At 36.5% G+C, this 23815-nt stretch overlaps 1 protein-coding gene and 1 pseudogene across 1 annotated transcript; both read left to right on the forward strand.

The window, feature by feature from the left end:
• The first annotated feature begins 13663 nt into the window (after positions 1-13663).
• LOC116108747 lies at positions 13664-16459 on the forward strand (annotated as a pseudogene).
• Positions 16460-21395: 4936 nt separating this feature from the next.
• LOC116108748 (uncharacterized protein At4g19900-like) lies at positions 21396-22920 on the forward strand. Its single transcript, XM_031394987.1, has one exon. It carries the CDS (start codon positions 21471-21473, stop codon positions 22809-22811), a length of 1341 nt encoding a protein of 446 aa, XP_031250847.1. The 5' UTR covers positions 21396-21470; the 3' UTR covers positions 22812-22920.
• The last annotated feature ends 895 nt before the right edge of the window (positions 22921-23815 follow it).

Consider the following 23815-nt stretch of genomic DNA (forward strand, 5'->3'; position numbering starts at 1 on the left):
AAAGAAGCATGAGAATATGGACGCAGCTTCCATTATTCTACACTTCAAGGAGCTTTTCAAAGGAAATGCTCAACATGAGAGGTACAAGGTGTCGAAAGCACTGTTTGGGAGTCGTCTAACTAAGGGAGCCCAAGTTGGTCCTCATGTGCTCAAGATGATCGAGCACATAGAGAGACTTGAGACTTTGGGATTTGAGTTGGATGCAGAATTACAAATGGATTTGATTCTGCAATCCTTGCCTGACTTTTATGCTCCGTTCATAATGAATTTCAATATGAACACGATGGAGAAAACCCTGTCAAAACTTTTGAACTTGTTAAGGACTACAGAGTAGGACTTGAAAAAGTCCAAGCCTGTTTTACTGGTTACTGCTAGTAAAGCAAAGGGTAACGGCAAAGGTAAGGCCAAGGCCAAACCCAAGTCCAAGCCCAAAGGACAGGTTGCTCTTGGGCTTGAGAGTGGCATAGGGAAGGGCAAGGTAGTTTGCTTCTTTTGTGGCAAGCCTAGCCACTGGAGGAAACACTGTAAGGCTTTCCTCACAAGCAAGAAGAAGTCAGATGCTACGACTTCAAGTATGTTTATGATTGAGATTAACTTCTCTCCCTCAACATCTTCGCTCATTGACACAGGATGTGGTACTCACATTTATACTGATGTGCAGGGACTAAGGCAGAGTAGAATGCTCGCCAAGGGAGAGGTGGACCTACAAGTTAGAAATGAAGCACATGTGGCTGCATTGGCTATAGGGACTTACTGTTTATGTTTGTCTACGGGCTTGTTGTTGGAACTACATAATTCTTATCACGTACCTTCTATTTCTAGAAATATTATTTCAGTATCCGCTTTGGATAATATGTGGTATCATTTTGAGATATCTAATGGATTGTTGTCCTTTAGTTTGAATGGTATTCTATTTGGAATTGCAAGGTTATATAATGGATTATATGTTCTTAACTTAAACAATAAAGATATTCTCAATGTTGAAACCAAGAAAGCTAAACATAGCGATCAAAACCAGACATATCTCTGGCACTGTAGATTGTGTCATGTTAATAAGACCCGAATTGCAAAACTTCAAAGGGATGGAGTTTTGGACCCTTTTGACTTTCAGTCATTTGAGGTATGCGAGTCATGCCTGTTAGGCAAGATGACCAAGTCTCCTTTCACAGGACAAGGTGAAATGGCTACTAAGTTGTTAGGCATCATCCACAGTGATGTATGTGGTCCACTAACAGTTGAGGCCAAAGGTGGATATTCATACTTCATCACATTTACTGATGATTTCAGTAGATATGGCTATGTCTACCTTATGAGACATAAATCTGAAGCCTTTGATAAATTCAAAGAATTAAGGAATGAAGTACAAAATGTGTTGGGAAAAAGTATTAAAGCTCTTCGGTCGGATCGAATAGGTGAATACTTAAGCTCAGGGTTTTCAGAGTACCTGAAGGAATGTGGGATAGTATCATAACTCACTCCTCCTTATACACCCCAACACAATGGAGTGTCAAAAAAGAGGAACAATACCTTACTTGACATGGTTAGGTCCATTATGAGTTTTAGTGATTTACCTGCATCGTTCTGGGGTTATGCCCTAGAGACTGCGACTCACGTTTTAAACCGTGTGCCGTCAAAGTCTATAGATAAGACTCCATATGAACTATGGAATTGGTGAAAGCCCAACTTGTCTTATCTAAGGATTTGGGGTTGTGAAGCTTGTGTTAAGAAATTGACTTCGAACAAGCTGGGCCCAAAATCCTGTAAATGTATATTTGTAGGGTATCCAAAGGAGACCAAAGGATACTACTTCTACCACCTAAAAGAGCGCAAAATTTTTGTTACTCGATCTAGTGTCTTCCTAAAAAAAGAATATTTTCTTAGAAGTACTAGTGGGAGAAAAATAGAACTTGATGAAGTTCTAGAACCACAAGATATACTAGACGAAGGACCAGATGATGTGCCACAAGAGGTGGTTGAACATCAAGATAAGGTTACTCCATAACTTATGGATCAAAGTGAACCACCTCAAGTAGCACAGAAGCTACGTAGATCTGGGAGAGTACGCCGTGACCTTGAGAGATACGGTTATCTCGTGACTCAGCATGGTGACATACTAGTCTACCAAGACGATGAACCCAGAACCTACGAAGATGCTATATCGGATCCAGATTCCGTTAAATGACTTGAAGCCATGAATTCTGAGATAGACTTCATGTACCAAAACCAAGTGTGGTCTCTGGTGGAACCACCTAAAGGGGTAAAACCCATAGGGTGTAAATGGGTCTTCAAGAAGAAAACTGACATGGATGGCAAGGTGCATACTTATAAAGCACGACTAGTTGCCAAAGGTTTCAAACAAATTCATGGCATTGACTATGAAGAAACCTTTTCACCGGTTGCCATGATTAAATCCATCCGGATTATGCTTGTGATTGTTGCATATCATAACTATGAGATTTGGCAAATGGATGTCAAAACAGCTTTCCTGAATGGAAACCTTGAGGAGGATGTGTATATGACACAGCCTAATGGTTTCGTTCTTGATGGGCAAGCTGATAGGGTATGCAAGTTGCAGAGATCCATTTATGGACTTAAGCAAGCTTCAAGAAGCTGGAACATTCGTTTTGATGAAGCCGTAAAAGAATTCGGTTTTATTAAGAACGAAGATAAGCCTTGTGTTTACAAGAAAGTGAGTGGGAGTGCAGTAGTATTCCTAGTGTTGTATGTCGATGACATACTTCTGATCGGGAATGATATACCGAACTTGCAGTTGGTAAAGACTTGGTTATCCAAGTGTTTCTCCATGAAAGACTTAGGGGAAGCAGCCTACATCCTTGGAATAAAGATCTATCGTGATAGATCGCGTAGGTTGTTTGGCCTAAGTCAGAGAGCATATATTGACAAAGTACTGAAAAGATTCAGTATGGAAGAATCCAAGAAGGGATTTCTTTCGATGTCACATGGTGTTTATCTCTCTAAGGAATTGTGTTCTAAAACACAAGATGAGAGAGATAGGATGAAGAGGATCCCATATGCATCAGCAATTGGATCCATCATGTATGCCATGCTATGTACTCGGATTGATGTCTCATGTGCTTTGAGCACTTGTAGTAGATATCAATCGGATCCAGGTGAGCGTCACTGGATGGCTGTCAAGAATATTCTTAAGTACTTGAAGAGGACTAAGGATATGTTCTTGGTTTATGGAGGGGAAGATGAGCTCACTGTAAGAGGATACAGTGATGCTAGTTTCCAAACGGACAAAGATGATTATCGATCGCAATCAGGGTTTGTATTTTGTCTCAATGGCGGTGCAGTGAGCTGGAAGAGCTCCAAGCAAAGCACTGTAGCGGACTCTACAATGGAGGCTGAGTATATTGCATTGTCAGATGCGGCCAAGGAGGCAGTCTGGATTAAGAAGTTCGTCATTGAACTTGGTGTGGTTCCTACGATTGTTGATCCTATAGACATCTATTGTGACAACAATGGAGCAATTGCTCAAGCTAGGGAACCACGGTCTCATCAGAAGTCCAGACACATACTCAGACGATTCCATCTCATCAGAGAGATAGTTGAGAGGAAAGACGTGCAGATTAGTAAAGTGCATACTGACGACAATCTCGCAGATCCACTGACAAAGCCTCTGTCGCAGCAGAAGCATGAAAGGCACTTGAAATCATTTGGTATTAAATACATGAATGATTGGCTATAGTGCAAGTGGGAGATTGTTAGAGTAGATGCCCTAGAGCCAATCAATTATTGTGGAATTGACTCTTTGTAATAATGTTCATTAATCAATAATAAAAGGCATTTTATTCTATATCGCGTAAATCATTATTATTGCAATATGTATTGATATATGTCCTTAGAATGGTAGAACCGTGACGAGGGTATCAAGTGTTTCAAATCTTGATAATGAGAACCCTATGAGCACATATGGTGGCCATTCTAAAAACGTCCGTAGCCCCAGTATTATTCTGAAGTAAAGGCACAGATAATATGGTAAGGCTATCATAGTGTTGAACGACCCTGTCGAAAGGCAGTAACTATCTCGCTTGTCAAGGTTGTTTGGTGACAACCTGGTGCAACACATGGGTGCTTGTTGTAGGCGAATACACCGTAGCAAGTTCACTGGATAGATCCACCACAGGATTCCATATGGATGGTAACCCCTAGTGTCTATGGAACAAATCCTCTAACGAATGGTGGTACATGTGATCCTTAGACTTGAGATTACTGGAGCGCCTTGTGCACTAATTGGTGTAGTTTGACACTAGCCTAACGCAATTCTTTTCAAAGCTGTCAATACGGTGGTGATTGGTTGCATCAGGGAGTGTATCAAGGCTATGGTGGATAGACAGAGGATTCATCACTCTTGGGTGTTGGAGAAGTTATCTCAAGGTACAATTCAGTATATGGCAATGACACTAAAACTATAGCCACAGTGGGATTGAGTTGTTGCTCTATCCAGATTATAATACAGGTCATTGGTCCAGTAACTGAATACATCATATCGAGCGTAACCGAAGGTTGACACTATTTCTATGCCTTCGTCTCGTTGAGATAACGTATGATGAAAGGATCGAATTGTAACCATATCGTTGACAGGTAGCTATTTTGCTGAATTCGAATCTATTGGGTGGCCATGATGCCTTGCTAGGGGCCAATCTTGGTCTGTGTATTAGTGAGACGATTAATTGGGGTTAATCGTGATACTATACACTACCGGTATGATGAGGAGCCTATGGGTCACACACATAGAAGATAATTTAAGACTCAAGAAGTAAGAAGAGTGTTTTCGTCTTTTTAGGCGAAATGGTATTTTGGTAATTTCACAGTGCAATTAAATTTGTTGAGGTCATAGCCTTTATTTCATTTGATAAAAAAATTAAATAAGTGAGATTACGTTTAAATATGTGTTTGCATATATTTAAATAAGTTATCATTATTGTTAAATGTTAATATATTAAATATATATATATTAATTGATTTTAATTGAGATAATGATGAACTAATATTAAAATATCTAATTGGGAGTGTTTGGAAACATGGGGTGTTTAGGTTGGAGCCCAAACCTATTCCATATGGGAATATGGCAATTAAAACATCACTATAAAAGAAAAAGGTTTCTTTGTGAACAAGAGAGATTTCATTATTCATTCTTTTCATTGAAAAAGAAAACCCCACAGCCCAAAACACTCTCTCCCACGCCAGATTTGTTTTGATTGAAAAATCAAATACTCTTCATTTCTTCTTGATTCTTAAGGCTAAAAAGGATCTAGCAAATCCCTCTTTAGTTCCTTACGATTGTCTTCGTGTGGACTACGTCGGTAAGATCCTACAATTGGGTCAGTAGCAAAACACGTTTAGAGACAAAGTTGGATGAGCCTTCAAACGTGTTTATGGTTTCTTAATCTCTATATTAGTTTTCTGCAAATTCTTATTTTGATATAAACTGTAAAATTATACCCTGATCTTGGTTCTATGGAACGATCCTTGTTATTATTATTTTTGTTTTTTGCTGCGTAAATGGTCGCTTCCTAACAGTTTACCAAACCTTAGTATTGATTAGACAGCAAAAACAAAGATTCAAGGACTCCTCGAGTCACCCATTAACGAGATCCACTACATGCTACGAAAAAACTGATTGAAAAAAGGTACTGGGACTATGCAGCTTTTCTGCTCGTTCTAAACACAGTTTTTTATTAGTTGGCCCGAAAAAAGATTCAACAAGACTCCTTGATTGACCCATAATTGAGATCCACTACAAGCTAGGTGAAAACTGAGTGAAAAAAGGTACTAGGACTATGCAGCTTTTCTACTTGTTTTAAACACGGTTTTTGGGAAGCTCGAGCATGCTGTTTACCAAACCTCAATATTGATTAGACGGTGAAAAAAAAAAAAGATTCAAAAAGACCTCTCAATTCACGCATAACCAATAAACAATATGGGCTGAAAAAACTGAGTAAATATAGGTACTGGATCTATGCGAATTTTTTATGTAATTGATCTACCATACACAGCAGAAAACAAAAAATTCAATCGGTAAATCAATTACCTTTCTTTGCCAAGATCCGAGTATAGATTATACCGTTTACATGTTTATAAACAAAATCTGTATAAAGTAAATCCATTCAAGGATTAGAATACTTACGTACGTTTGGAGGCTCCTTCGAATATTTCTGATTTCGTACAAGAACATTGTTCACAGTACTGTTCACAGTTACTATTCACGTGATTTTTCGCCAATCGAGCCAAAGTAGGAACACACTCAGGAAGTCCACATGAAGATAATCTGCAGAACCCTTGATTATTTTGCTACAACAATCAAGGGCTTCAAGAATCAAGAAAAAAGAACAAGAAAAGTTTTCTTCTTGAGAGAGAGAGAGAGATAGGGTGGCTAGGGTTTTAATTGAATGAATAATTCTCTTACGCTTTAATTTTAAGTTGCACTTATATAGTGCAACAATTAAAACCCTATTCCAGTAAGGAATAGCCATGGGCTCCAACCCTAGTTCACCCTTGCAACCAAACACACCCTTTATGGTATTTTAATTAATTAATTATTATTATAATTAAAATCAATTAATATATAATAATATATAAACATTTAATTAATAATAATAATTCATTTAAATATATACAGAGATATATTTAAATATAATCTCACTAATTTAATTTTAATATTAAAATTAAATACAAGCAACAACCTCTGCAAATTTAATTATAGAGTGAAGTTGCCAAAATACTCTTTCATCCTAAAAGATGAAAATACCCTTCTCACAAATTGATTCTTAAATTATCTTCTAAGTGTGTGACCCGTAGGCTCCTCATCATATCGGCAGTGTGTAGTGTCGTGATTAACATCAATTAATCATCTCACTACACACAGACCAAGATTGACCCGTAACAAGACATCATGGCCACCCAATAGATTCAAATTCAGCAAAACCGCAGCCTATCAATGGTTTGGTTACCATGCAATCAAATCCTTTCATCAACTGTTATCTCATCGAGACTAAGGTACAGAAATAATGTCAACCTCAGATATCCTCAACATGTTTGTATTCAGTTAATGGACCAATGACCGGAATAATAAATTGGATTGAGCATCAACTCAATCCCACTGTGGCCACAGATTTAGTGCCATTGCCATTTACTGAATTACCCAGTGAGATAACTTCTCCCGTACCCAAGAGTGATGAATCCTTTGTCGATCCACCATAGTCTCGATACACTTCTCAATGTAGCCAATCACTACCGTATTGATAGCTCTAAATAAAACTACGTTGGGCAAGTGTCAAACTACACCAATTGGTGCACAAGGAGCTTTGGTGATCTCAAAACTAAGGATCACATGCCCCACCATCCGTTAGAGGATTTATTCCATAGACATTGGGGTTACCATCCATATGGAATCCTCTGATGGGTTTGTCCAATGAACTTGTCTCTAGCAAGCACCCATGCGTTGTACCAGGTTGTCGGCAAACAACCTTGACAAGTGAGATCATTCACTACCTTTCGATAGGATCGTTCAACACTATGATAGCCTTACCATATTATCTGTGTCCTTAGTCAGAATAATATTAGGGCTACGGACGTTTCTAGAATGGCCACCATATGTGATCATAGGGTTCTCACTATCAAGATTTGAAACACTTGATACCCTCGTCACAGTTCTACCATCCTAAGGACATATATCATTACATACATGATATAGAAGAATATGCCTTTTTATTGATAAATAAACATTTATTACAGAGTTAATTTTACAATAATTGATTGGCTCTAGGGCACCTACTCTAACACATATGGTATAGATAAATCCTTTTATTGATAATAAAACATGATTACAAAAAGTCAATTACACAATTGGATTGGCTCTAAGGCACCTACTCTAACAACATTGACTATGATGAAACACTTTTTCTAGTTACAAAGAGTCAATTTACACAATTGGATTGCTACATACGGCAATTATAAGATTTGGTAGATGGATGTCAAAACTGCTCTTCTAAATGGAAACCTTGAAGATGATGTTTATATGATGTAACCCGATGGTTTTGTTCTTGATGGACAAGCAGAAAGGGTGTGCAAGTTGAAAAGATCCATTTATGGACTCAATGAAGCATCAAGGAGTTGGAATATTCGTTTTGATGAAGCCGTAAAGAATTCGGATTCATCCAGAAAAAAGACGAGCCTTGTGTGTACAAGAAATTCAGTGGGAGCGCAATAGCATTCCTAGTATTATATGTTGATGACATATTAATCATTTGGAATGACATACTGAACTTGCAAATGGTAAAGACTTGGTTATTCAAGTGTTTCTCCATGAAGGACTTAAGAGAAGCAGCATACATCCTCGATATAAAGATCTATCGTGATAGATCTCGTAGGTTACTTGGCCTAAGTCAAAGTACGTATACAGACAAAGCACTTAAAAGATTCAATATGGAAGAATCCAAGAAAGGGTTTCTTTTGATGTCACATGGTGTATATCTCTTAAATAATATGTGTCCAAAGACACAAGATGGATAGGACTCCATATGCCTCGGCAATAGGATCTATCATGTATGCCATGTTGTGTACTAGGATTGATGTCTCATGTGCCTTTAGCATTTGTAGTAGATATCAATAAGATCCAAGTAAACAACATTGGACAACTGTCAAGAATATCCTTAAGTACCTGAAAAGGACTAAGGATGCATTCTTGGTTTATAGAGGAGAAGATGAGCTCACAGTAAGATGATACAATGATGCTAGTTTCCAAACCAACAAAGATGATTTTTGACCGCAATCAAGAAATGCGTTATGTCTAAATGGAGTTGCAATGAGTTGGAAAAGTTCAAAACAAAGCCAGATTCTACAACAGAAGCTGAGTACATAGCATTATTTGATGCGGCAAAAGAGGTTGTTTCGATCAAGAAGTTCATTATTGAATTTGTAGTGGTTCCAAGCATTGTTGATCCAGTCGAGCTATTCTGTGACAACAATGGTGCCATTGCTCAGGCTAAGAAACCAAAGTCTCACCAGCGATCCAAACATATACTCAAAAGATATCATTTGATTACAGAGACCATTCGGAGAGGTGATGTGCAAATTAGTAGAGTACCTACCGATGAAAATATAACAGACCCACTAACGAAAGCTCTATCGTAGCAAAAGCATGATAGGCATTTAGCATCATTTGGTATTAAATACATGAATGATTAGTTATAGTGCAAGTGGGAGATTGTTAGGATAGGTGCACTAAAGCACTTAATATTAGGACATTTGTAATAATATTATTGAATATCAATAAAGGCATAACTTCTATATCATAGCATTAATTTATATATTCGTATATATATATTGATACATGTCCTTAGAAGGGTTGAACCATGACGAGGGAATTAAGTGTTTTAAATCTTAATTGCGAGAACCCTATGATCACATATGGTGGCCATTTGAGAACTGTCTGTAGCCCTAGTATTAATCTAACTAAGGACACAAATTATACGGTAAGACTATCATAGTGTTGAACAACCCTACCGAAAGGTAGTGATAATTATCACATGTCAAGGTTGTTAGGTGACAACCTGATGTGATGCATAGGTGCTGATTGATGACAAGTTCACTAGACCGACCCACTAGAGGATTCCACACAAGATGGTAACACTAGTGTCTATGGAATATATCCTCCAACAAATGGTGGTGCATGTGATCCCTCGACTTGAGATCACCAGAGCACCATGTGTAATTATTGATGTAATTCGACACTAGCCTAATGTAATCTTGTTTAGGGTTATTAGTACAGTAGTTGTTGGTTACATCAAGAAGTACATTATGGTTATGGTAGTATGGTGGATCAACAAAGGATTCATCACTCCTGTTTACAGGAGAAATTATCTCGCTACGATATTCGATTAGGAACTACAACCGCAAAATCTATGGCTACAGTGGAATCAAGTCAATACTCGAATCCAATTTATATGGTCTTTTATTCGACAACCGAATATAAACATATCAAGGTACATCCATTGACGTTGACACTACTTCTGTACTTCAAACCTTGATGAGATAAATGATGATGAAAGGATTGGAATTGCACGGTAACCATACTATTGAAAGGTAGCTACTTCGCTGAATCTTTATTTGTTGGGTAATCATGATGTCTTGCTAGAGGCCAATCTTGATTGGTGTACGGAACACTAATTAGTTGATGCTTAATTATAAATCTGGTCACTGCCGACATAATAAAGAGCCTACGGGTCACACACATTAAAGACAATTTTAATTGAGAATGAAAATGAAGGGTAATTTCATCTTTTGGATGAAAATTGTATTTGGGTAATTTTGCTGTGCGATTAAATTCACTAAAGGTCGTTGCCAACATTCAATATTTATATTGAAGTTAATTTAGCAAAGTTGTAATTATATTAATATTAATATGGATTAAATAAATATATCTAATATATTTAAATATCCCATTAATTAAACATATGGATAAATAAATATTAATATTTATTTATTAGGAATATATATTTAATTGTGAAATATCCTATTGTAAAATAGGAAGGTATATTTAATTGGGAAATATCTCACTCCAAAATAAGGAATAAAAATATTCCTATTCTTAATGGGGAATATTTTATTCCCCACTATATAAGAAAAGGAATGGGAGAATTAAATCATAAGAAGTTCATTATTTTTCTCCCAAGCAACCCTAGCTACCTATTAGCTTTTGAGAGATAATTTCTTTCTCTCAATTACGTTTCTCTCTTCTTGCACCCAAGGATTCTGACAAACTTCCTTGCATGTGGATTAGCCTCCCTACCTTTGTGTGGACTTCTCAGGAGCGATTCAATTTTGAATCGACTAGCAAAAAGTAAATAAAATAAACCGGAAGGAGCCTCCAAACGCAGGTAATAACAAAAAACCTTGTATGGGTTGTTTTATTTTATAAGCAAATTGTATATATCAATCTTGATTGTGGGATTAACGGGTTAATTGAATAAAAAAATTTGTTTTATATTCTACGTATTATTCAACCATAACCCTACGGAAGGGACATAAAAAAAACTTTATTCTAAAATAAGAGATCAACCAAAAAAGAATTTGAAAATTTTTAGGAATACATCTATTGTATTTACTTTAGATATCCGAGCTGCTAGATCAAAAACAGATTTTTTTAGTGTCACAATAATTACCTATATTATAGTTGGTGTTTACAACAAAAATGGATAGGTTTTAAACCATTATATGCTAAACATGGTGCCGAGACTATTTATTTTACAATTATTGAAGTTTTGCAAGATTATGTATTAATTGAGAGAGTTGTAGCACTAATGCTTGATAATGCAGCTACTAACACCACGGTAATTTTTTTATTTAAAAACAGATTCCATCCATTTGGTGAAGGCAAATTTTTTCACTAAAGATGTGCTTGCCACATCATCATGAATTTGATTGTTAAAGCAGATTTAGAAGTTATACATGTGAGGATTAAAAGGGTGTTCATGGCTATCTGATTCATCGCCGGTAGCAATACAAGATAGAATGATTACATAAAATATTGTCGCCAAGAGGAGTCGCCGGTTCGACCAAGGAAGTTATGTACAGACATGCCTATCTGTTTGAACTCCACGTACTAGATGTTGCAAAGAGCTATGCCAACCGTAACACAAATTATAGAGTTTGTGAACAGAAGAACTATCCGAACGAAGTCGTCAACGATGATGATTGAACGGTTTGCAATGTTTTTCATTCATTTCTTAAAGTTTTTTACAATTTCACTAATACATTAAGTGGTATTTATCATCCTTCTACTAATTTAGTTTTAGATATTTTACTTCAAATTCTTTTGATAAAAATAGATATAATCCAAACTTAATGCATATTGTTTCAGACATGGAAACAAAATGCCAGAAATATTGGTTAGATATTCCATTCTTATATAGATTGGGTCTTATTGTAGATCCTAGATTTAAATTAAACGTATTTAATTGTATGGTTACTAAGATAGGCCAGCATTTATGACATGATTATAGTTCTTATTTGATAGACTTTAACATAAAATTAGAAAGCCTTTTTTCTTTATATCAGTCTAGGTACAGTGGAACACCTAGTAGAGACGATCAGCAAGACCCTAATGAAGACATTTATCAACAAGGATCAAACATGTGGACGTATATGAAAATTAGTAGCGATGGTGGTGGAAGTAGCAGCTCCAGCTCATACAGACATGGACCAAATGAACTACAGCGATACCTACAAATGGACATGTCCTACATGACCAAGAAGGAGAAACGTGAGATGGATCTACTTCAATGGTGGAACCAAAATGCAAGTCGATTCCCCATTGTAGCCCAAATGGCATGCGACATTTTGTCTATGCCAATTTCGACAATTGTATCAAAGTCAACATTCTCAATTAGTGGTCACATTGTTGCAGACAGAAGATGCTCTTTAAAGAATGAGATGGTTGAAGTCATAACATGTTTACGGGATTGGACCCATGTAGACAGAAGACTATAATAGCACCTTGAAGATCCCGAACTACTCGACCTCTTCAAAAATACAGCTTTGGACGATGTAAATTTTGACATTGAAAACAAATTTATTTAATTTTTTATTTGTGAACTATGAATATTATATTTATATTAAAATTAAATTATCTCTTTAAATTAAAACCATATAAATTTATAACCAATTAACCATTCATTTATATTTATTTACTAATTAATTAAAAAATTTACAAATCACCCCCTAAAAAATTACATAAACCCCTACATAATTTTTTATTTAGCCCCTAATATGTAAACATTAGGAGGGCCAAATGTAATTTTCTAGGCCCATAGGACTGGTCTCGATCCAGGCCCTAAGAATTTTCATGGGCCTGGGACCGGTCCTAGCCAAGTTGGGACCATTCCTGGGCTTGGCTGGGACTAGGACTGGGCCTTGCCCACCTCTAACGCTCACAACCCAATTTCATAATCTTCTCTTATAATCTGTAGTAGAGTTGACAATTGTCATGTTATCTCCCACCACACCAAGACACTAAATAGTAAATAACTTTAACTAAACACGAACGATCATTTCTTAGGGACGATTGACTGTTCTTTAATAAGGAATGATTGTTTATTGTGAAAAATCAGTTGTTCATTCATAAAGAATTACTGTTCCTTATGAAAGAAGAATCATTCCTTATGAATTGAACAATAATTTCTTATAAATAAACAACTATTCTTTATGAATTGAACAATAATTTCTTATGAATTGAACAATAATTTCTTATAAATAAACAACTATTCTTTATGAATTGAACAATAATTTCTTATGAATGAACAATCGTTCTTTCCTAAGAAACAGTCGTTCGTCTCTAAAGAACGACAATTCGTATTTAGTTAAAGTTATCAGTTAACGTGGTAGTGTCAATTTTATTATCACTTTAGGATTATAAGAGAATGTTATGAGATTCAATTGTAAACGTAGTATTTTTGTTAAATTTCCTATATGAATTAGCGTTTTCTTTTTTCCCTTCTTGAGCAATTTCATTTAAGGGTAAAATCGTAATGCAAATAATTTTTTAACAACGGAGGGTCGGCGTGGAAATTGACATCACTCTAAACAAATATCCAACTAAAAATACAAATTCTCGAAATTACCCTCATACAATATAGTAGAAATTTCAATTAGCGGTCAGCCCACCTTTCTCTTATTCCCGTTTTAAAATTTCAATCACTGCAAGAAGTATCGCCACATTCTCGACGACACTCTCCCGACGATCGACGCGGTTCCGGCCGCCGACTACCTGACAAAGGTACCGAAACTCTTCTCTTTTTAGTTTCTTTCTAATTCATTTAAAGAATTTTGTACTGATTGAGATTCAGAATCTACATAATTAGCGTGCCTCTTACTTTTTTCAATCGTCCCCATTCGTAAATCCGACTCGTCGTTTTGTTGTTTGAAATTGATTATTCACTCTGTCTCGTAGCTCTTCCTTTGAAACAGTATCGAAAAATCTGTCTGTGCGCTGAAATTTTTTTACTCCTTAAAACCTAAATCAACCCCAAAATTAGGTATCTTCTTGTAATTTTTTTTTTTTTTTTTAAATTTGGGGTTTAATAATGGATATTTAAGACATATTGTTTATCCGTGTGCTCATTATCAAGATTGCGACTGTTTTTAATCACGATTAGCTCGTTGTTAAGAAACCCAGAAGTGTATTTTCGAAACAACGAGCTAAAGACTAAGTGTTCGATGCATATTTTTGTGGATTGTGAACAAGAGAGAAATAGAGGTGCACTTTGATTTTATCCGATATTCACCTCCTCGTAGAGTTGTTTGATTGAAATTAGTTGTTTTTGAGATGAGAATTGGTGATATGAGTGTGTGGTTCTGTGCTTGTCTTTTGATTGAATGATTATTCTCCGTTTTACTATTAACTGTTTAAACAGTTGATTAATGCTTTCTTATGCAGGGTTGGATACAATTGATCAGCACTTAGGGTCGCGCGGGGATCATGGCAGACTTAGAGAACTTGCTTGGAGGCAGCTGGAAGAACAAATAATTCCGGAAGAAACCGTCATTCTGTTCCTCCCTCCAGAAGGCGGCGTGAGGGTTCATATTCTGGAAGTGACTCTAGGGATGATGATTCAGATGATGATCGTGGGTATGCTAGCAGAAAGCCCTCTGGATTCAAGTTCCTTTGAAGAAGAGGCTGGAAGCTGCTGAAAGAGATGAAGATCAGGGTAGCCAGGAAGAAGGCGATTTTGATGATGGTGGTTCAGGTCGTGAAGGTGACAGCAGCAATGAATCTGATGATGATAACCATGCACAGAGACGAACTTGAAAGAGAGATGATGATATTTGAAAGAGATGTAAAGAAAGTTGATAAGAATTTAAGGGATAAGTTTAGATCAAGGGGGAAGAGAGGTCCACCCGATCAAGAAAAGAGACCCCTCCCTTCCATCATCTCGAGGTGTGCGCCTTTCAACTAGATCTGCTGATCGGCAGCTGCAAAGGATGATGCATTGAATGAGCTGAGAGCAAAACGGTTGAAGCAGCAGGACCCAGAGGCTCACCGGAGGTTGAGGGATGCATCTCGAGGCAGTTCAGGAAACAGGGTTTATCACCAATCAAGCGAAAAACATTTACTCCTGAAGTCTGAGTAGCTCCAGCCAGAGTGAGGGTGAAAGAGTCTCACAGTGAAGATGAAGGATCTACAGGGGATGGTGTGGAATGGCGACAGTGATGACGAAAGGGGCATGACTGGTCAGGGGGACCAACTTTTGAAGACATAAAGGAAATCACTACAAGAGGTCAAAACTTGCAAAGTGGTTCATGGAACCGTTCTTCGAGGAGTTGATAGTGGGTTGCTTTGTTAGGGTTGGGATTGGCAGGTCCAAGAGTGGGCCTATTTATAGGCTCTGCATGGTCCGAAATGTCGATGCTACAGAGCCTGACCGGTTATACAAGCTAGAGAGCAAGACAACATACAAGTATCTCAATGTCACTGGGGCGATGAAAGGTCTGCTGCCCGGTGGCAGATGGCTTGGTTTCAGACTCTGCTCCACTTGAGGAAGAGTTTAAACAGTGGGTTAGAGAGGTGGAGAGAAGTGGTGGCCGAATGCCAAGCAAAACGGATGTGTTGGAAAAAAGGAGGCTATACAAAAAACTAAAGTTTGTCTATTCAGCAGCCACTGTAAAGCAGATGTTGCAAGAGAAAAAATCTGCCTCATCACGGCCATTAAACATTGCTGCTGAGAAGGACCGACTTAGGAGGGAGTTGGAAGTTCTCAAAGTAGGCATGAGAAGTAGAAGTGGAGAGGATCAAGAAAAGATTGCAGAACTGGAGGCATCGCGGGATCAAAGGTAAAAGATGCTAAAGCTATTAGCTTGCTGAGATGAATAGGAAAAACAGAGTTGAGAACTTCAAAAATGCATCTGGACTGAAGCCCTTAAATACAAGTTTGAAAGCGGAGAGGCAGGGTATGATCCATTTTCAAGAAGGTGGACAAGGTCAAGAAATTACTATGTTTCTAAGCCGGATGAAGGAGACACAGCTGCAGTGACAAATGGTGACAGTAATGATCCATCAGCAGCTGCAGTAATTAATGGGGAAGGGCAGGGGCTGGCATGGCAGCTACAGCAGCAGCCTTGGAAGCTGCAGCTGGTGCGGGGAAGTTGGTTGATACTAGTGCTCCTGTTGATCAAGGAACGGAGTCAAATGTGCTGCATGATTTTGAGCTTGATATCTCTTGAATACGCTTAAAAAATTTGGTGGGCCTCAGGGAGCTCTGGCTGGATTCATGTCAAGGAAGCAAGAAGATAGAAGCAACAGTTGGATGTCGTGTGCCAGAGAATGATGGAAGGAGACACGCTTTGACCTTGACAGTAAGTGATTACAAGAGAAGAAGAGGGCTTCTCTGAAATTTGATGTTTCAGTAAGCAGTATCTGGTTCAAGTAAAAGTTGTTTGGTTCTTCTGTGAGTGTAATTGAAGGATTATGTAGAAGGAAGCTTTCATTTGGGGGGATTTCACAATTTCTGAATTCAATTTATTGTCTTGTTCTTTTTTCGGTCTGAAGATACTATTGGGTCCTTAAAACTCGATTCTCTGAGTATCATTCTTAATGTATGTAACTTTGGACGCCCATGGGCATGGTGGTGTTATGAGATAAGTCATGTACTCAACTCTTCATTTTCAGCCGAAAGAGGAAAGTTAAAAAACCAGCTCTTCTGGGTTCATTGTATAAAATGTGCACACTAGTTTTGAATCTCCTTTTGACAAAAGCTATACAGTTGGGATATGATTTGCTGGTTTTTATTAATCAAACCCCAGTTGTGGAAGAATAAATTAATAATTTTCAAAAGTAATTTTTTTTGAATTAAAACCATTGTTGAGAAAATTGAACTTTATACAGTATAGATGTTAAAATCTTGAGTCTAATTAAGTAGAAACCATCCATAGTGGATTTAGGTCCATGGGTTTGTTTTTGGGCTTGGTCATCCAAAGGCGTTGTAAATTGCATCTGGTGAGTGAAAAGGTAGCAATATGACGTCATGTCCTCCTGAGATTATTGCATCGAGTAGAGGGCGTCTACTTAATTGAAAGGATTGAAATCCAGTGATATGAACCTTGCGTCATTGTGAGATCTGAATTGTTTGTTTGAACGCAAACCCGATCCAAAATATTTGTAGTTAGTTAAGTGGATCGAAATAATCTTATCAAATAATATATACATAGACTTTAAAAGATTGGAGGATAGACACAATGATGTTTACGTCTATTGTAGCACTGACCACATACTCTCCAACTTTCCTGAAGGACCGCAACTACCATTAATACGGAATTAGTGGAACTCTTTTCTCTTGCTTCCACGTGTACGGCCATGATAAAAAGAATGGACATTACTTTCACTAGTTTTTTTATTTCGGTGAAGCCTTCCATTTTGATGCATGGCTAGGCTTCTTTTTTTAATAAATTAAAATTATTAACTTGGGCACTGAACCTCGTTTGGTATTCTAAAAAAATGCATATTTATTATATTTAATTGACGGTGGACATGTATGATTGCTTGTTTTTAAGCATTATCTTTTCTACTTAAAAAAAATGGATTATTAAATTAAATATTAATTGACCTGAAAGTATGAAACAACCCGAGTGAGATTATATATCAATATTGCATCTAAGCTGCATATATTCCTTGATCAATAAGATATCCTATTTTTTACATGCATCAAATTTAATACTTTAATGCAACAAATCATTCCAAATCACCTATTCAGTTTAATCGCCATTATTCTGAGATCATAAGAAAAGTTTATATAAAGCATATGAGACTCGTTGGTTTTGAAAATCAAAGAGCAATACCATAAAGTTAGACACCTACTACTAATTCTTATGAAACAAAAAAATAAAAAAATAACTCACATGTTAAATTAGAGTAAACGACATATTTGCACATGAGGTTTGACGAAATCTTAACTTGATACTTTTAATTGTATTTATTTTAGATTCTCATACTTAAAATAATACTGTTAGTTATTGTTGGAGGTAATAAAAAATTGGTGAGTGCGATCGACAAGTGAAGGTATGAGTTTTGTGGAGAAGGTTGTGGAGAGTTTAACAGTAGTCTCAGAAGTGATTTTAAACTTCAAAATCGGCCCAAAAAAATCAAAACTGTCGACTTAGATGTTACTAATGTAACCGCTTTTTGAAAATTAGTATGTCTTCTGCCAAAGAAAACGTTGGCGCATTTAGTATGCTAACGTGTATCGCGTTATAATAAAAAGTTAAAAATATGTTAAATAAAAAAAATGATATTAATTTAAGGGTGAGAATATAAAATAAATACAAATAAGGGTATTAAATAGTGATTTCGCTAAACCTTAGTGGGAATATACCGTTTGCTCGTTAAATTAATTTCAAAGTCAATGCCATCTTCCTCTTTATTATTAATACGTATTTTGCTATTAATTGTATAATTAATAATTCATAAAAATTTTATTATACAAACTAAAATCGCATCCTTTTGATTTGAGATTTGTACAATTAATTAGCGTCAAACACCCATTTTAATCTGCACATTACAAATTTCAAAATGTTTTCTTAACAATGTCGGATAAATATTCAATCCTGTACCTAATATCTGAAAAGTATATCTTTTATTTCAAGAGTAGACGACTTTTTCCCACCAAGGTTTACCTAATGACACTTTAACACTAAAAAGTTTCAAAATATCACTTTCCACCCAGAGTTTATATTTCGTTACTACTCAAGCCGATTCTGTTTGATTCTAGCAGCAAATATTCTCTGTCACCACCATTTAAACATTGGTATCCTCTCTACAAAACTCATCTCACCAGGGCCGTCTCAAGAACATTGTGACCCTAGGCAAAATTACATTGAGGGTCTATAATAATATAAGCATATATAAAAAATTATTTCAAATTTATTTTTTGCTTTTGAGAGTTAAAATCACTAGGAGAGGTGAACAATGACTGACAGGCTAATGAGGTTAGGTTGGTGGGGGTTTTGGAGAGCAGATGCTGAGAAATGAGGGTGGTGAAATGGGTGATTTCTAATGCTAGGATTGACAGGAAAGACTTGAGAAGTTGTGGCCCAAAAGGTATCGGTGGTCAAAGATTGGTGGAGTAAACGGATTAGGTATGATAGGGGTTTTAGTGAGAAGGCTGAGGGGAGGGATGGTGGTGTTGGGGAAGGCCATGATGCTAGGTACATGCCACAAAAGGTCGAAATGGCTGTTGCACGGTGGAGCTAGAATGTGAGATTCATAACAAAATCGACCAAATCGATGGCTATCAAGGTTGAAAACACCTAGAAAATGATAAAGTGATTGTTCTAGTTGATTTTGGTGAGAAATTAACCGGAATTAGCTCCAAACGGCTAATGGCGGAAGAGGGGTGGAGATGATTTATGTGAATGTCGAATTTTGGGATTGAATTGGGGTGAGAATTTGAGACATGTAAATGACCATATTAGCCTTTCATTGTTAAAAGAAATTCAAGTGTTAATTAGGGGTGTAAATTAGAATATATGAAACTAGAGGTACAAACATGCTATTTCGTAAACTTTGGGTGAGAAATATATATAAAAGTTTATAATAAATTTGGCCTTTGGTTTTTTTGGGGCCCTTTGGATTGGCCTAGATAAAAAATTATACACTATTTTATATAATATATTAAACAATTTATAAAAAATTTGGCCCTATTTTTTGGGGCCCTAGGCAAGTGAGTTACCCCTTGAGTCGGCCCTGCCTCTTGTTCCGATACTTGATTTCTTGCCAATTGTCAACCATCACAAAGCGATTTTCCTGTTCATAGCTGATTTCCAGTGGCAAATATTTAATCAATCACCACCATTTGATCCACTGGCCTCCACTCACAAAACCCCTCTTACGTAGGTTCGTAACAACTCGTCGAACGCCGACTAAGAAAGTGAAGTGTATTTTGAGTAGTAATGGACTATAAACTTTAGGTAGGAAAGCAGTATTTTGAAATTTTTTGCATGGTAAAGTGTCATTAAGGCAAACCTTGGGTGGGAAAAAGTGGTTTACTCTTAGGGTGCGTTTGGTTCAGGGAATGTTATATTACTAAGGAATGCTGTATTATTGGAAAGATAGATTATTAGGGAATCTTTAGAGAAATGTGTTTGATCGATTGGAATAAATTGGTGGGTATGTTATAATAATATGTATGGTTGGGAGGATAAATGAGTGAGTATGTTATGTAGATTACTAAATTGCCTTCCTTTTTAAATAATAATATACTATTATTTTTATTATTATTTTATTCTATTATTTCTTAAATCATTTTTTTAACCCCCTTATATATGAAATTTTACTAAGACACCCCAACCATATACAACTTTAATTTGTAGCAAAATCACCCCACTCACCCCAAGCCATCGCTGGTAGCCGCCATAATGGCATACGATTGGCCAGATCTGGCCGTGAATATGGTCGTTTCACGGCTAGATCTGGGTGTGAATATGGCCGCTTCACGGGCAAAGATATGGCCGTGAAATGGCCACAGATCTAGACATGAAAATGTCAGATCTTTGGCCGTGAAATAGTGACCATTTCATGGCCAAAGATCTAGCATTTTCACAGCCACATCTTTGGCCGTGAAACGGCTAGATCTAGTCGTTCCTTATCAGTACATGACCGGTAAGATCTTGTTAGTCTTGTGTCGATATGACGACTTTCGCCAGTGGCCAGCGGTGGTCTTGGGTGATTGAGGGTATTTTGTTAACTTTTAAACTTTTTTGTGGCGGGGTGTTTTAGCTAAATTCTCAAATGTAGGGGGTCTGAGTAATTGTTATTTGGTAGACATATGAGAGCAAATGTGTCTGAAATGATAAAAAATTAAAGATAAAATAGGGTCAAAATTAAAATTACGTCGATAATCTTATATTAACACCTTTTAAGAAGGTAATATAATTACCCCCAATATTATCAATAATAAATACTATTTACAATAAAAGATTATGTAATCTTTTATTATTTGACAATCGAATTAGAATTATATAATCTTTTATTATTTGATAATCGAATTAGAGAATCTTAAAAATTAAACAAAGATTAAAGATTAATCTTATATCAACTTGAAGGAGACGCTAACTTATTTCAAAGAAATAAAACAAAATTATATGGGATTGTAGAATAGAAGAAGAGCCAAAGTTGGTGTAATGTAAGTAGCTCATAGATACCAAAGCCGGCTTTAAGTACTGGTTTGTCTCTTTCTCTCTCTCTACAAAAGTGAAGTAGAGCCCCACTTGCATGTACATTTTGGTTCCCAATGTCCAAGACCAAAACCAAAACACATTTCCGTTTGCCGCCTCCGCCATTATAATCTTCTCTTCTTTAATTACTCTTTCTGCAATTTCTTTTTAGCTTCTTCTCAACACCACCAAACTTTCAACTTCTTTTTAGCTTCTTCAAAAGCAAAAAAGACATCGAAACTATGTACCCAATTACCAAACTTTATCAACACTTCCATTATTTTCTTCTGCGTTTGCAAACCATTAAAAGATATGTTTTTTCTTTTCTCTTTTGCTTACCCACTTCCCTTCTTCCTCTTCTTCTTCTTCTTCTTTTGGCTTACAATGCTTTCTCTGTCTTCAGCATTCACCTCCCTTACTTTCCCGCCAAAATCTCTCCGGTTCCCGCCATTTTCTCGCCGGAAAAAGTTGACGGTGAGTCGCTTCAGAAGTTCAGTTCTTCTGTGTTGTATGCTGTGAAAGAAGAGAACCCACCTGTGATTTTAAAGACTCAGTTGCCTCTTTTTCATAAACAGAACTTTTCCTTGGTGGTACCCATTGATAGTTCTTTGGTTTCTAGACCAAAAAAAGAGCATAAAAGGAGAACCAAGTTCAAAATTCTTCGTTTGGGAGCAAAATCTAGGCGTTTTTCAGCCAAAGTTAAAGAATTTTTTGAGAATTCTTCATGTAAGTTGAAGTTTTTCATGACTTGGATTTCCTCAGTTGAGTCATTCGGTCATAGAGAGTTTTTGGCTTTAGAGAGTTTATTTAAGTCCCATCCCAATGCTTGTCTGGTTATGGTCTCAAATTCATTGGACTCAAGTAAAGGAAATCTCATTCTTCAGCCTTTTTCAGATAAAGGTTTCAAATTGATTGCAGTTAAGCCTGATTTTGATTATATATTCAAGAATACTTATGCTGAAGGGTGGTTCAAAAAATTGAAGAAAGGGAATGTGAATCCTGGATTCATTTCCTTGGGTCAAAATATGTCTAACTTACTTAGGCTTGCTTTGTTGTATAAATTTGGTGGCATTTACTTGGATACGGATGTTATAGTACTCAAAAGTTTTTCCAAGTTGAGAAATACAATTGGAGCACAAACTGTTAATGCTGGAACCAAGAATTGGACCAGATTGAACAATGCTGTGTTGATTTTTGATAAGAATCATCCATTACTTTTTAAGTTCATACAAGAATTTGCTCTCACATTTGATGGTAACAAGTGGGGTCACAATGGTCCTTACTTGGTCTCAAGAGTTGTATCAAGGGTGAATGGTAGACCTGGGTTTAACATCACCGTGATGCCGCCATCGGCTTTCTACCCTGTGGATTGGAGTAGAATTCGAAGTTTCTTTAGAGGACCTCGAAACGAGATTCATTCGAAATGGTTGCATAAGAAGCTCGACCTTATTCGCCGCCAAAGCTTTGCAGTTCATCTGTGGAACAAGCAGAGTAGACAGCTTAAAATCGAAGAAAGGAGTATTGTTGATCATCTAAGGTTGGACTGCTGTATCTACTGCAATTCCTCGCTCTCAAGTTTGTAAGTACACAATAAAGCATGGCAATTTGCTGATTGTCTCATATTCACAAACTGTGATTACAGAAAATAAATGTTCTCTTAGTTAGAGTTTGCTTTTCATTTATCATTTCATTCAGATTCAGATTCTTGATATGTAAATCCATATAGCAGTCAATCCGTATATCCTTTAATTTTTAATCTACTAATAAGACAACGTATTAAATATCAGTGAGAAATGTCATTTTGCTGCTGTTTGTGTATGGTTATGGACCACTCAGATAATTCCACCATGGTGGTTTCTTGTAATTCAATTTTCTTGCAATACATGAAAATCTGAAGAAAAAGTTAGTTCAATCTTAAGAGCAAGAACTAGAACAGATTGGGGTTTTGATCTATATTTGACTATAGGGGACCATAAATGTTAATACTGCAGGAAGAAGCCATCATTTAATTTTGATTTCATTAAACAAATTATGATAGTGATTTTTCAGCTTCCAATCAATATTGGTACCTACTTCATGGCCTTGTCTTCATCACTATGATGCATTTTATCTTTTACTTTTCTCCTTCAGCATGTGCCATACATAATAAAGTTCAGTAGGAGCTTTTTAGCTTGGCAACTATCTCCAGGTTTCTTTTTTTGAAGTTTTTACAGACACTCTGGAAAGATATCAAGGAACAAAAAGATTCGGCAACGTTTGTTGTCATTAAGAGAGAAATAAGAAATAAATGAATTTTCATGTCGCCATTTTCTGTCATGATAGATCCAGATAACAATATTATAGAGCAGGAAATAATAGAATAATCCATGTTTAATTAGTCAAATGACAGAGAAATTCTACCAGTTTATTAAATATGGTTGGTTGTGTCATGTGTTTGAACTACCAGCATGTGTGGCTAAACTTGTTTAAACGTTTGATATTTGTCGTTGATCTGCGTTGGTTATTACATGTGAATATGATGATTACCCAGAAAATGTGATGGGTTCTTCAGGAAGTTTAGTTTGTTAAATACAAATTTGGTGACCTA

The sequence above is a fragment of the Pistacia vera genome, unplaced genomic scaffold (genome assembly GCF_008641045.1).
Source record: "Pistacia vera cultivar Batoury unplaced genomic scaffold, PisVer_v2 Contig568, whole genome shotgun sequence".
Lineage (NCBI taxonomy): Eukaryota > Viridiplantae > Streptophyta > Magnoliopsida > Sapindales > Anacardiaceae > Pistacia > Pistacia vera.

Excerpts from the sequence above, each read along its gene's own strand:
- LOC116108748 (XM_031394987.1), top strand. The coding sequence starts at position 21,471 with ATGTACCCAATTACCAAACTTTATCAACACTTCCATTATTTTCTTCTG.